Here is a 14981-nt window from a genome sequence, read left to right as displayed (position 1 = left end):
TGTGTCATTTTAAGGTGCTGCTTCTTTAGTGTTAAAACAGTAAATGCAGTGGATGAGACTGTGCTCAGTCCTTTAGTTTAGCTCATTCTCTGTTGTGGATCCGCTTGTCATCTTGAGTTCTTCTGAAGGTTTCAGTCATGAGTCTGTGCACGTCACAGCAGCAGATCCTTTGATGGTTTTAATAGTTCCAGATCCCCAGCTGGTCTCCCAAACCATGACTGCATCACACCAATAATGAAGCCTGTACCTACAGCGTGTGTGGGATTCTTCTAGAAGCTCTCAGACTTCAGCACGGCAGACTCACGGCTCACTGATGTCATGGAATCACACGCGTGTGGCTCTGTGGAAACATGTTGCTGGATGAGTTTAACCACAGCGAGAGGGAAATACCCAACAATAACTAAAGGAGCACTGTTTGCAGTTAAAGGTAACTCCCTCACGGCAAATCACTGGCAGACTAAACCAACCACATCCACAGCGATCTCATACATTCTCTGGAAAAAAGAAGGAAAAAAAGTAGAAAAGTTGTCACTGGCACAGAATCCTTTCAAAGACACACCTTTGGACCTTATTTACCCCTAAAGTGTTTTACTTGTGAAAGGAGAAGTGACAGTGTGTTTGTGCACTTTTTATTGTACAAACACACGCCTAACTGGACTATTCAGTAATTTTTTATTTAAAATTTTCATTTGTTTCCAAATTTCCAAAAAAAAAAAAAAAAAAGTGCATTAATTAGCCACACGTTATGGAAGCCCGGTTCTCCCATGTTGTTAAAAAAAAGAAGAAGAAGAACAAAGTCAGAAATGTGCCAAATATTGAGATGTAAATGTACAATTCTGAGAAGAGAACTCAGTGTTGCAAAATATAAACAACTCAGAACAGGGTGTGACACAAAGAAAGAAAGAAAGAAAGAAAGAAAGAAAGAAAGAAAGAAAGAAAGAAAGAAAGAAAGAAAGAAAGAAAGAAAAAAAAAAGAATGCAACATAAAAGTATCGCTTTTATTTTATTTTATTTTCTTCCATAGCATGCAAACCCTTCATGAATGCAAATGTTGTGGATTTTAACTATAGGATAAAAAGTTATAGCTGTTCAAAGAGCAGATTGACATTAATAATATTCCTGACTGAAGGCCGTCTGTGTATCATTATATAAACACTTCCCACAAACCCTTTAAACAAAGCAAGACTGTGTTTGTGTCACACCCTGTTTCATTTCTCACAAGTCTTTTCACTTATCTAAATGCATGCATTTTCCAAGCTTTGGAAATCATTTTAATATGTTTCATGCAATACTTTGTCATTTTGCATGTGAATTTAAAGGGATTTTAGAAACTGGTTACAGTGAATGAGTTGCTCTTCCCATCACAGAGATGAAAATAACTGCAGAGAACAACTGCCTGAGGATCATGAGATCAACACCTATCAAGAGAACACGCTGGTGTTGAGTTCATGTGAATCTGTATGGTTTAACACACTCGTACAGTAGATGATGCCAGGAGTAACACAGTGAAGTAATTACTCCTGCATTGTGAAACTGATGTGATGCAGGAGACGTCAGCGTCAGAGGAACGCCATCATTAGATCCAGAGAGACCTTCAGGCTCTTTCACAATAATGTTTCTCATCTGAGATCTGAAACCTTCTGGCCTCGTTTCAACAGTTTCCACTCAAACATGAATGTGTTGTTATTGACTCTCTCCTCCAAAGACCGGCGGTCTCCATTTTCCAGTTAATAAAATGCCTATCGTGGCCAAAACAGATCTCTGATCCTGGAGAAAGCTATCCATCAAATAATAGTTTATAATATTAATATTTAGGAATTTTATTTCAAATACAAATATGTATTAAATGTCTGTGGGATGAGTCACAGGTAATACTAGCAATAGTGATATTTACCACTGATAACTACTGTAAATACAGTATCAAATCATTCAGGAGCGCTAATCATGTCATTTCTGTTAAACAGATTTTACAAATGATTTTTGTTTTGTTTATTGATTGATTCATTTATTCACTCTCCTTTGAATATAATGTAAAGCTGTGATCACGTTTACAGATTTTAGTGAAATCCATTCATTTCTACAGGAATCCAGACGATCAGGGACTTTGATTGTGAGGGTGAATGATTTGTTAACAGGTTCAGATTCATCTCATCCTCCAGCACACAGTCGATCTGTCCGACGGGAGCTGTGCTTCACTCAATGTGCTTCTTCTCCATTTCTCTTTCTGCTCCTGTAAAGCTGCTTTGAGACCATGTGTATTGTGAAAGGAGCTATAAATACATTTGAACAGCACTACTGACCTCTCTTCAGTGTGATTTAAGCTGAATATCAGAGGATGCTTTGGGACGGATGTGGAGAGGATTGACAAAGAGCAGCTGATACTGTAGACGTGTGAGACCCCCGCTTCACAGACAGACAGAACGGCCCACATTTACCACACACACACACACACACACAAACACAAGCCAACCTGCTGAGCTTCACACACTCTTTCAGTATTTGAGGATGTAAATGGGGGCCGGATACACATACACACACTCATACACACAAAATACACACACACACACACACTCTTAATCACCCCCACACACACACACACACACACACACACACTCACACGAACCTGCTGAGCTTCACACAGTCTTTCAGTGTTTGCTTGAGGATCACACACACATACACACACACACACACACGCACACACACACACACACACACACACACACACACACACTAAAGACAAAGACTCAGGACGGGTTGAGAGCAGAGGAGTCACAACAAACCTGCTGAACACATGTGATTAACATTCACATTTATTCCTTTAGCAGACGCTTTTATCCTTAGAAGTGAGGAACACAGCAAGCGATTCATAATAATGAGGCAAATAAACAAAGGAAATGCTCGTACTACACATTTTATTAAGATGCAATTAATAGTTGACACTAGAGATGGTTTTTCATCTGTCTCTTGAACATCGTCAGGGATTCAGTATTCCAGATAAGGAAGGATGGAAAGATCATTCCACCAGCCAGGAACAGTGAGGGAGAATGTTCTGGAAAGTGATTTTGAGCCTCTCTGTGATGGTACCACGAGGCATTGCTCACTAGTGGATCTCAGTCTTCTGGACGGGATATAGATTCATAATAGACAGGTGCTGAGCCTGTGGCTGTTCATTATGCAAGCATCAATGTCTTGAACTTGATGCGAGCCACAACCGTTAGCCAGTGCAAGGAGATAAAGAGAGGTGTAATATGGGCTCTTTTGGGTTCTCTGAAGACCAGTCTTGCCGCTGCATTTTTAAGGTTTGATTGTGCTTGATGAAGTCCAGCCAGAAGAGCATTGCAGTAATCCAGCCTAGAAAGGACAAGGGCCTTGTTGTGCAGCATGCTCCGTTAGAAAGGGCCTGATCTTTATGATGCTGAGCAATACAAACCTGCAAGATCGAGCAGTCTTTCCAATGTGGCCTATGAAGGTCAGCTGATCATCAAAGATTACACCAAGGTTTCTGTCCAAACTCGATGGGGTATAGCGGTTGATCCCAGCTGGATGGGGAAATGGTGCTGTTGTGGCTTAATGGTAAGAGAGTCAGACTTGTAGCCCAAAGGTCATGGGTTCAAGTAACAGTACAAGCAGGGATTGTTGGTGAGTGGGTGAATGACCAGTACTCTCTTCCACCTTCAACACAATGACTGAGGAGAGACCCCTGAGCAAGGAATCACACCCCCAACTGCTCCAGGTGTGTGTTCACAGTGTGTGTGTGCATTTGAATGGGTTAAAGGCAGAGCACAAATACTGAGTATGAGACACCACGTCACACAACTGTGCTGTAGATCCACACTGGTACAGCGTTCAATCAGACCACAATTGCAGAATTAAAAACAGTTGCAATGGAAACTATTACACACTATCAGATGGAGCGACTGGGAAATGTCAAATAGTGGAATTCACTCGCTTCAATAGTCTTAGTTAAATGTATCTGTCTTGTATTTTGAGGCAATGTGTGTGTCATGTAAACACCATACTACTTTCAAAGTCTGCTGAAAGGCCTATTGGGTAAATAAAAGCTTCTCATCTGGGCTCAGTTCAACTGCACTGACCTGTAGAAGCTAACAGGAGGGTTACTTCAGGTTTGCTTCACTTCAGGTCATATGATATCCAGAATAACCAGATTAATTTACAGTAGTCCAGATTTAGGCTTCTTTTGTGATGAAGGATTTACCTGAAGCATCTGCGATCACTGGAAGTGTTGGGAAAACTTTCTTCTTTAATAATAATGGACAGCAATTTGTAAAATATCTTCTAAAATCTTAAATGGACTAGAAAATTGTATTTAATTGTGACTTTATATGAAGTAGTGTGAGTATATATATATTGCAATTGCAATTTTGTTTCTCATAACTGCAACTGTAACTTTAACAAGTAATCTCATAATGTTACTGTTTATACTGAGGCAGGCTTCACAGCTTCAGAGCTGTATTTACAGTCATAGTTCCTTCATTCAGCGACTAACTTCATCTGAATCAGATCAAACCTCCTTTGCATTCATGTTCTGAATCAGTGTCCTTTCAGGAAGACCTATACTTCTCAAACTGTGTTGGCCAATGAGGAAAGGGTTTGTGTAATTTAATGTTAACAAGTCACAACTGGGAGTACAAACTCACAAATCACTTTGAGTGATTCAGTGTGGAGGAAATGAAAGTGAGTTGTTTGTTCCTGTTAGTTTTGTTGCGTTAGAAGATGGAGGCCATTAAGATGAAAGAGTCTGGGGATCTGCTGAGATGCTTGTAATGATAAAAGACACCGGCAGAGGCTGGGACGTGCTGACCGATGTGGACCACACAACACACACTCATATGCAGCACTGCATGTGTGTAAAGGCTCCAGAGCATTAGAAACACTACAACAACAAATATGTGCAAATCATAGCAGCAATCACAAACTTATTTGGCAAAAGCACCAGTTATATTTACAGAACTCCCATCTTCATGTACCCAAAGGGTTAAGTGAGCATGACCCCTAAAACTCTGACATGTGAATGTAAACAGCAGTTAAACAGAGCCAGCACTGCAGATGTGTTCTGTTTTTCAGAGTAAAACTCACATTCGGGTGTCAAACGTGTGTCCTGTAGCCGAGGTCAAAGCTATGTGTACAGACACATGATGACAGAAAACATGAACAGGTGCGCACTTCTCTGATCGTTTCTGACAGGCATATGCTCAAAACTCAGAGCCAGATTTCTGATGTTCTCCAACACAACTTTCTTATACATTTTATAAATTCATTATAAAGATGTAAATAAATCAGTAATATGTAGAGTTTATACAACTGTACATTTTAGATTAATGATTAGAGCATATATATGTGAACTCAAAGATCCAAGACTTTTTCTATGTACACAAAAGGCCTATTTCTCTCCAATATTGTTCACAAATCTGTCTAAATCTATTTTAGTGAGCACTTCTCCTTTGCCGAAATAATCCATCCACCTCACAGGTGTGGCATATCAAGATGCTGATTAGACAGTGTGATTATTGCACAGGTGTGCCTTAGGCTGGCCACAATAAAAGGACACTCTAGAATGTGCAGTTTTACTGTATTGGGGGGGTCCAAACCCCAGTCAGTATCTGGTGTGACCACATCTCCTTCACATAGAGTTGATCAGGTTGTTACATTTACATTTAATCATATAGCAGATGCTTTTATCCAAAGCGACTTACAAATGAGAACAATAGAAGCAGTCAGATCAACAAGAGAACAACAATAGACTCGCTCGCTCCGTTGAGGAAAAAACGTCCCAAAGTTCTTTCAGAACCCTGGTTAAATGACACTACCCGCTCTCTCAGACGTGCCTGCAGAGTAGCTGAGAGAAAGTGGAAAAGAGATAAACTTAAAATCTCGTTCGAAATTATGCAGAACGCATTATGTAAATACCAGAGAGCAGTTAAAGCGGCCAAAACCAAATATTTTTCTGACCTCGTAGCCAGTAACAGCCAGCGGCCTCAGGTTCTTTTTAATGTATTTAATTCTCTCGTTAACCCACGTGATTCAGATTGTACTGTGCCATCTTTAATGTTATGTGAAAACTTTCTGAAACACTTTGTGGACAAAATTGCTGGTCTCAGTTTTCCACCCTTTACAGTTATCAGTAACTCCCCCGGTTTTTCTTTTTGCCCAGCTGTCTTTCAGCAGTTTGAGCCGGTTACATTCTCCTATCTTTCTGACATAGTTAAACAGCTACGTCCTACGACCTGCCCCCTTGACAGTATTCCTGCACGTTTAGTTAAAGATGTCTTTGACACTGTTGGGCAAAGCATTGTATCTTTGGTCAATACATCTCTCAGCTCAGGGTGTGTACCATCTGTTTTTAAACATGCCATTGTACAACCACTACTGAAAAAGAATAACTTGGATCCTTCCAATTTGTCAAATTTTAGACCTATATCTAAACTCCCCTTTTTATCGAAAGTCTTGGAGAGAGTTGTTTTTAATCAACTTCAGTCATTTATTGATGAATTTAGTATATATGAAAATTTTCAGTCTGGTTTTAAGCCCCGTCACAGTACAGAAACTGCTCTTTTAAGAGTTTCTAATGATCTTCTTTTAACTGTGGACTCTGGTAACTCTGCTGTTTTAGTCCTTTTGGATTTTACTGCGGCCTTTGATACGGTCAATCATTCTATTCTTTTATCTAGACTTGAACACTGTGTCGGTATTAAGGGCATAGCCCTTAAATGGTTTCAGTCATATTTGACAGACAGAAGTTTTTCTGTTCACCTTGGTGAATTTTCATCATCTGCCCACCCTCTTTTTTGTGGCGTCCCTCAAGGGTCAGTATTGGGCCCTATGTTGTTTTCTTTGTATATGCTGCCCTTGGGGTATATTTTTAGAAAGCACAATATCACTTTTCACTGTTATGCAGATGATGTACAGATTTATTTGCCTGTCAATACTAATAACAAAGCTTCGTTTCTTTCATTACTGAATTGCCTGAAAGATTTAAAAATATGGTTGGATCAGAACTTTCTTTGTCTTAATGAAAATAAGACTGAGATTGTTGTGTTTGGTCGTCCTGGGGATTTAAGTGCTTGTGTAGATGCACTTGGTAATTTAGGGTTATTTGTTCGTCCATTTACCAAGAATCTCGGTGTGATTTTTGACAGTGCTTTTAAATTTGAAAAACAGATTAGTTCTGTTGTAAAAGCCAGTTTCTTTCAACTAAGACTGTTAGCTAAAGTCAAGCCCTACCTGCCACGTAAGGAGTTTGAAAGTGTAATTCATGCTTTTATAACATCTAGACTAGACTACTGTAACTCTTTATATGTTGGTCTGGATAAGTCATCTCTTCAACGCTTACAGTTAGTCCAAAATGCAGCAGCTCGGCTTTTGACTGGGACTAAAAAGTATGAGCACATTAGCCCTGTCCTAGCTTCACTACACTGGCTTCCTGTCCGCTTCAGGATTGATTTCAAGATTTTATTGTTTGTTTTTAAGATCTTAAATGGGTTGGCGCCTGCGTATTTATCAGAGCTTTTACATGTCCATGCCCCCGTTAAAGCATTGAGGTCATCCAGTCAGGTGCTCCTCAGTGTTCCAAGAACTAAGTTAAAAAATAAAGGTGACCGGGCTTTTTCAGTGGTGGCACCTAATTTGTGGAATAGTTTACCTGTACACATAAGAACTGCTCAGACTGTTGGAATTTTTAAGTCATTTCTTAAGACACACTTGTATTCCTTGGCTTTTATATCAAGCTGAGCTGTGACATTGGTATGTTTTTACTGTATTTGTTTTATTTGTATGTGACTCTCTAGTTTTCTTTTCTAGACATTGTTAAGCACTTTGGTCAAACATGGTTGTTTTTAAATGTGCTATATAAATAAACTGAACTGAACAGTATACAAGTGCCATGACAAGTCTCAATTTGTCTAATATATATATGTGTGTGTGTGTGTGTGTGTGTGTGTGTAAGACAAGAAAAGTGCTAGTATTAGTTGGTTAAGTGCTGGCAAAAAAGATGAGTCTTAAGATGTTTCTTGAAAATGAGTAAAGAGATTGTGAGGTCATTCCAGCAGCTGGGCACAGTCCAAGAAAAGGTCCGTGAGAGTGATTTTGAACTTCTTTGGGATGTCACCACAAGGCGTCGTTCACTTGCAGAGCGCAAACATCTGGAGGGCACATAGGATTTAACCAGTGAGTTTAGGTATGTTGGTGCCGTGCCAGTGTTCGTCTTGTAGGCAAGCATCAGTACCTTGAATTTGATGCGAGCAGCTACTGGTATCCAGTGTAACCTGATGAGGAGAGGAGTAACATGAGCTTTTTTTGGCTCATTGAAGACAACCCTCGCTGCTGCATTCTGGGTCAGTTTTAGAGGCTTGACAGTACATGCAGGAAGAGCCAGGAGAGCATTACAATAGTCCAGTCTGGAGAGAACAAGAGCTTGGACAAGAAGTTGGGTTGCTTGCTCTGACAGGAAGGGTCTAATCTTCCTAATGTTGTTTAAGGCAAACCTGCAGGATCGGGTCGTTGTAGTAACGTGGTCTGTGAAGCTTAACTGATGATCCATCACAACTCCTAGGTTTCTCGCTGTCCTGGAAGGAGTAATGGTTGATGAACCCAGCTGTATAGAGAAGTTGTGATGAAGCAATGGGTTAGCTGGAATCACCAGGAGTTCAGTCTTAGTAAGGTTAAGCTGAAGGTGATGGTCATTCATCCAACTCTAGAGGTCACAGAGGCAGGCTGAAATGCGAGCAGCTACCATTGGGTCATCTGGTTGGAATGAGAAGTAGAGTTGGGTGTCATCAGCATAGCAGTGATAAGAAAAGCCATGCTTCTGAATGACAGATCCCAAAGATGTCATGTAGATGGAGAAGAGAAGTGGTCCAAGTACTGAGCCTTGAGGAACCCCAGTAGCAAGGTGTTATGACTTTGAAACTTCACCCCTCCAAGACACTGAAGGATCTGTCAGAGAGGTAGGACTTAACCCACAGGAGAGCAGTTCCAGAGATGCCCATCTTTCTGAGGGTGGACAGGAGAATCTGGTGATTAACGGTGTCAAAAGCAGCAGACAGGTCCAGTAAGATGAGTACAGAGGATCTGGAAGCTGCTCTTGCTAGTCGCAGGGCTTCAGTAACCGAGAGCAGAGCAGTCTCAGTTGAGTGGCCACATTTGAAGCCAGATTGGTTGCTGTCCAGGAGGTTGTTCTGTACAAGGAACATAGAAAGCTGGTTGAACACATGTGTCTTTGCAATGAATGGAAGAAGGGATACCGGTCTGTAGTTTTCAAGAAGCGCTGGATTTAGAGATGGTTTCTTGAGCAGTGGGCTTACCCGAGCCTGCTTGAATGCTGAGGGAAATGTTCCAGATTGAAGAGAGGAGTTGATAATGTGAATAAGTGAAGGTATGACTGAAGAAGAGATCGCTTGAAGGAGGTGAGTGGGGATCGGATCAAGTGGACAAGTAGTCGGATGATTGGACAGGAGAAGTTTGGAAATGTCCATCTCTGAGAGTGGGGAGAAATGAGGAGAGAGAGTGTGTGTCGGTCATTGTGAAGTTGTCCTCAGTCTGCGGTGTGGAGAATTGGTCACTGATAGATCTTGTCTTATTTGTGAAGAAAACTGCAAAGTCGTCCACTGTAAGAGTCGATGGAGGAGGTGGAGGCGGCGGATTAAGAAGAGTGTCCAAGCGTCACAACAGTTGCTAATTTTGTTGTGGTAGTAGGATGTTTTAGTCGTGAAGACATTTGCAGAGAAGGAAGAGAGGAGAAACTGAAACATACTGAGGTCAGTAGAGTTTCTTGATTTCTGCCATTTCCTCTCTGCAGCCCTGAGTTTAGAGCGATGTTCACGGAGAACCTCGGACAGCCAGGGGGCAGATGGGGCAGTGCGTGCTGGTCTAGACAACAGTGGTCAAAAGTTGTCCAAGCAAGATGTTAAAGTGGAGCAAAGAGTGTCTGTGGCACTGTTCGTGTCCAGAGCAGAAAACTGAGAGAGTGAAGGAAGTGAGGATGAAACCACAGAAGATAGGCGAGGATAGCAGTAATGAGGAAGTGATCAGATGTGTGCAGTGCAGCAACTGAAGAGGTGTCACAGAGCAACAGTGCGTGTAGATGAGGTCCAGTGGGTTGCCTGATTTGGGAGTCGCTGTAGTAGACACTCGCTTGAGATCAAATGAGGTGAGCAGAGTGTTGAAGTCGGCAGCCTGGGGTTTATCTAGGTGGATGTTGAAGTCACCAAGCAGTACCAGAGGATTACCATCTTCAGGAAAGTTTGATAGCAGCACATCCAACTCCTCCAAGAAGTTTTTGACCTGGGGGACGATAAATTAACCCCAAAGTGGATTTTAACAGGGTGGGCTACAGCAATGGCTTGTGATTCAAATTAACTGTTACCTGTAGGTGATGGTTGAAGATCAGGTTTCCATTCTTTTGATATAAGGAGACCAGTACCTCCACCCCTCCCAGACAGATGAGGAGTGTGGGAACAAGTGAAATTAGTGGAGAGGGCTGCAGGGGTGGCAGTATCTTCAGGTTTGATCCAAGTCTCTGTCAGTGCCATGAGGTTGAGACTCGAATGGGTAGCAATAGAAGAAATGAAGTCTGCTTTGTTAACTGCAGACTGGCAGCTCCAGAGACCGACTGGATTAGAGAGCGTAGTAGTAGTAGAGGTCAGAGGGACAGGCTGTAGGTTTGTCAGACAGGCCTTCCTGTGACGTACATAGCGTGCTCTCCGAGTGTTAGTAGTGATAGTAGAGATCTGAAAGCACATAGTGACTACAAGTGTAAGAAATAAGTATTTGAGAACAAGTTATACAAAAAGTAAAGAAAGAGGAGAAAAGCAATACTCAAGTGCCTTGTCAGTGTCCTTGCTCGGTGGAGTCGCGCAGGTAGAGGTGATTGTCTTTACACTCGTCAGTTTTCACTTCATCACATATTTACCAGGGTTAGACACAAAGTAATTAAACCAAACTTTCGTAGCAACGATGATCACGCAGTAGACTAATGAGAAAACGAGACAAAACACTTACAAGCTGCTGTCCTACTCTGTTGCTCTACTGTTTTTTCGAGCAACAGATTGTGATTGTGGCCTGTGGGCCAGTGGCTGTGTGAAGTTGCTGGATATTGGCAGGAACTGGAACACGCTGTCATATACGCCGATCCAGAGCATCCCGAATATGCTCAATGGGTGACATGTCCGGTGAGTATGCAGGAACTCGGATGTTTTCAGCTTCCAGGAATTGTGTAGAGATCCTTCCAACATGGGGCCGTGCATTATCATTCTGCAACACGAGGGGATGGTCGTGGATGAATGGCACAACACTGCCTCAGGATCTCATCACGTATCTATAAAATAAAAATGTTTACATTTAATTTCATTTAGCTGACGCTTTTATGCAAAGCGACTTACAATTGCTATATATGTCAGAAGTTACACGCCTCTGGAGCAATTAGGGGTTAAGTGTCTTGCTCAGGGACACATTAGTGTCTCACAGTGGATTCGAACCCGGGTCTCTCACTCCAAAGGCATGTGTCTTATCCACTGCGCTAACTCCACTGCTAACACCACCCCAAATGTACCTGTATTTATGGCTCATAACATACGTCTGCCCATACCATAACCCCAATGCCACCATGGGCCACTCGATCCACAACGCTAACATCAGCAAACCTCTCACCCACACGACGCCCTACACACTGTCTGTCATCTGCCCTGCACAGTGTAAACTGGGATTCATCCGTGAAGAGAACACCTCTCCAAAGTGCCAGACGCCTCCGAATGTGAGCATTTGCCCACTCAAGTCTGTTACGACAACGAACTGCAGTCAGGTTGAGACCTCTGTCAGCTATGAGTGTTAATACACCTCAGTCTGGAGTGGACCAGAAGACTGCAGGACAACACATGAGTTAATGACAAAGATTCAGACTGAGTGCTGTAAAAACACTGGGCCGCTGAGAGCAATGGCAATATTTCTCTCATCTGTGTCTTTCATGCACAACTGGTATTAAATCAAGATGACACCTGAAGCTCATTTCATTATGAGTGGGTCAGACATCAGGAGAAATCCTCACATGTGCACTGCATACTGGATGAAACAAGTGAAGCAGCAAAAGCAACAACTCCTCTTCAAAGAGTCAGTAATTATTCTGTTTTTCCACTTACTAAAGCAATTATGATTCAGAATCAACACAAACTGATGCTGCTGTCCATATGTGCACAAGCGTCACATAAAATAATAATAAACTAAACTAAATATACACTTCATGCTGAAGTCCAGGAGCAGAAGTTGCTGGCTTTTACTTGCTTCTTCAGAGAAAAAAATAAAATGGCTAATTCTGAGATAAAGTTTTGCAAGATATACAGAGTCACACTGTGAGATATAAATATAAGAATGTGAGCAGAAGAGAATTCTGTCAGGTACACTGGTCCAGGAATATAACTGATGTAAGTCAAGCGGGGCTGAGAGTGATGTTCCCAGCTGATGAGGATACACTGAGTCACGGTCCACGGTCAGCTGTTTCTGTGTCCATCTGCTCAGGATGGGAAACACTGAGTCTGTCAAACACACCAAACAACCAGTGCAGGCTTTTCCTTCCTGCAGGGAGACAATAGTGCTATCACGGGGAGAAACACCAGGTCTGTCATCAGGACACAAGGACACATGCAGTATATCTGAATAAACCATATTCTCAAATATACAACACCAGCCAAGACAGAACACAGCACAAACCAAACATCCTGAGGTCTCTGAAGGCTTTGGGTTCCCCTGAACACGCAGAACGTGATGGAGCTGAAGTCAGCAAGATCTGTGTGATAAACACATCCTCAATCACTGCATCTTCCTTCACGCTTTCCTTTCCTTCGTTTACTGATGCACAGAGGTCAAAAGCTCATCAGCACAAGTTTGATCTTTAAAATGCACTGATATTTAACCAAATTCAGGCAAAATTTCACAGGTGTAAAGGATTTGTGTTGTTCAGCGTGAAAATACAGTCCAAAGGAGTGAGAGTGAGACAGAGACACACGAGCTGAGACACTGAACACACACTAAAGCATTATGCTGGTCAGTTTAGGTGCAGGACAGTAGATCGAAGTCAATCATAAGTATATATGTCGCCCTCGTGTGGACACGCAATATAATGCATGAACCCTGACCATCAGACTATGCACCTTATTTCTAATGTAAGAACAGATGTGTTTGAACTGAGTGTACTAGTCGGACAGTTATTTATATGTATAAATCAATCCGTTCTGTATTGTTATTGCATTATTTATTTCTGTAATCACAACACTGGTTAAACAGGTTTGGTGCAAAAAGGTTTGCAATATATATTTTTCCATCATATCAAATGAGCCAGACACAATATCTACACACCCACCCACACACACAACAGTATTAGAGAAGCAAACCTGTCCTGATCTTGTGTTTCTCAGTGGTCTGGGAAAACGAGATTCATTCTTCCTTAAAGTGCATCAGAAAGAAAAACAAAAACCCAACAGCTGTGGATTCCCTTTTATTCTTAAAATTTTATGTACAAGTGCAACTGATTTACTTTTTATTAATGTACATTCAATATAGAAAGTTTATGTACGCATATTACATTTAACATTTCACAATTGCACAAGTCTTTCACATACATTTGTAATCAGAGTCAGTACAATTTGTTCTTTCAGACGCTCGCTTTGAGTCGGTCTGTATTTATTCAGGTATAAATAGTCGAGTGCTTTCTGGGGAAGGAAGGTTTTTGTTGGTTACATCACGATGGGATGAGAGACACACCAGGACAGATTTCAAGCAGTGCGGCACATAATCAAATAATCACAGTTTGACAGGTTCCTTCTCAAGGCTCTCTTTCCTTCTGATAGCAAGCACTTACTCCAGGACTTCAGAATAAAAATAAGAACAGAGATGCATGAAGCATTTTAGAAAATGGAAAGTGTGTTGAGACAGGGACATATATGAGTCCAGACATGAGACGCAGGAAGACGAAGAGACTGAAAAAGACAATGAATCAGAGTCAACATGGCCACCACTCATCAACTCACCAAAATGAGACAAAATAAACGCATAAAAATATCTCAATACAAAAGTAAACTATTTTACTCTCCATGGAAAGAAACGATTTACGAGATGCAACTGGATATAAAATGAAAGAGGAATCAGTGAAGCGCTGTGCAGGAGGAGGATGGACGCTCTCTCTCTCTGTCACTCCATCTTCTCTGCTCAGGATCAGGATCAGGATCAGGATCAGGATCAGGATCAGGATCAGGATCAGGATCAGGATCAGGATGGTGGTGCTATGGTCTGTCTGTGTCCAGGTTCGTCTGGTGTTTCATGAGTCTCCGGTGTCATTGTCTACGGGCGGCGGGACACTCGGCATCACTGTAGAGCCACTGCCTGCTGTCAGATAACCTGCCACTCCTGGACCTGAACACCACACACCATCATCATCATCATCATCATCATCATCATCATCAGACAAATCAAGAAGATGTGGAACACATTGCAGAAACAGCTCTGAGCTCTTATACCAGATTTGGGGAATTTATATATTTTATGATATCAATTTTTATTCTATTACAGATTTTTTTTTGCATTGAACAAAGTACAATTTTGTTTGTGTATGCTGTCACTCACAGTTCTTAGAAAGAAATTATGATGAGCAAATATTGTTATCGGAAGGTCACATTTACAAAAATCAGAATTGGCCAAGAAAATTGCAATTGGTGCATCTCTAATCAGAAGTGCTTCTCATTAAAAGCTTGTGACGATGTTTGGAGAGTTTCATTCCCATGTTAAAGCAACTCAAATCTCATCACAGATGCAGTGGACACTGAAGCGCTAAAGGCACTGGCAGGTCATGAGCTGCTCACGTGTAAATGAACACAGTGACACCATTCACTGAAACACAGCGCAGATAACTAGTTTAACAGATTGCAGGCTTTGCCACAATTCATTTAACAATTTCAGTTTTATTTTGATTAATCATGTAG

General features: G+C 41.5%; 1 protein-coding gene across 6 annotated transcripts in view; it reads right to left on the bottom strand.

Moving 5' to 3' along the window:
- Positions 1 to 13488: 13488 nt before the first annotated feature.
- Positions 13489 to 14981, bottom strand: part of dnajc13 (DnaJ heat shock protein family (Hsp40) member C13) — a 33466-nt gene continuing 31973 nt past the window's right edge. For 5 of the 6 annotated variants that reach the window (XM_026238259.1, XM_026238258.1, XM_026238260.1 and 2 more), the window contains one exon: positions 13489 to 14415. In XM_026238259.1, coding sequence (XP_026094044.1) covers positions 14321 to 14415 — 95 coding nt within the window. In that variant the 3' untranslated portion in view covers positions 13489 to 14320. The remainder of the gene's footprint in view (positions 14416 to 14981) is intronic. The other variant, XM_026238262.1, reaches the window with a different exon arrangement.

Source organism: Carassius auratus, chromosome 49 (assembly GCF_003368295.1).
Source record: "Carassius auratus strain Wakin chromosome 49, ASM336829v1, whole genome shotgun sequence".
In the NCBI taxonomy this organism is placed as follows: domain Eukaryota; kingdom Metazoa; phylum Chordata; class Actinopteri; order Cypriniformes; family Cyprinidae; genus Carassius; species Carassius auratus.
The sequence above is the reverse complement of the archived record's forward strand: the minus strand, read 5'-3'. Positions and strand labels throughout refer to the sequence as shown.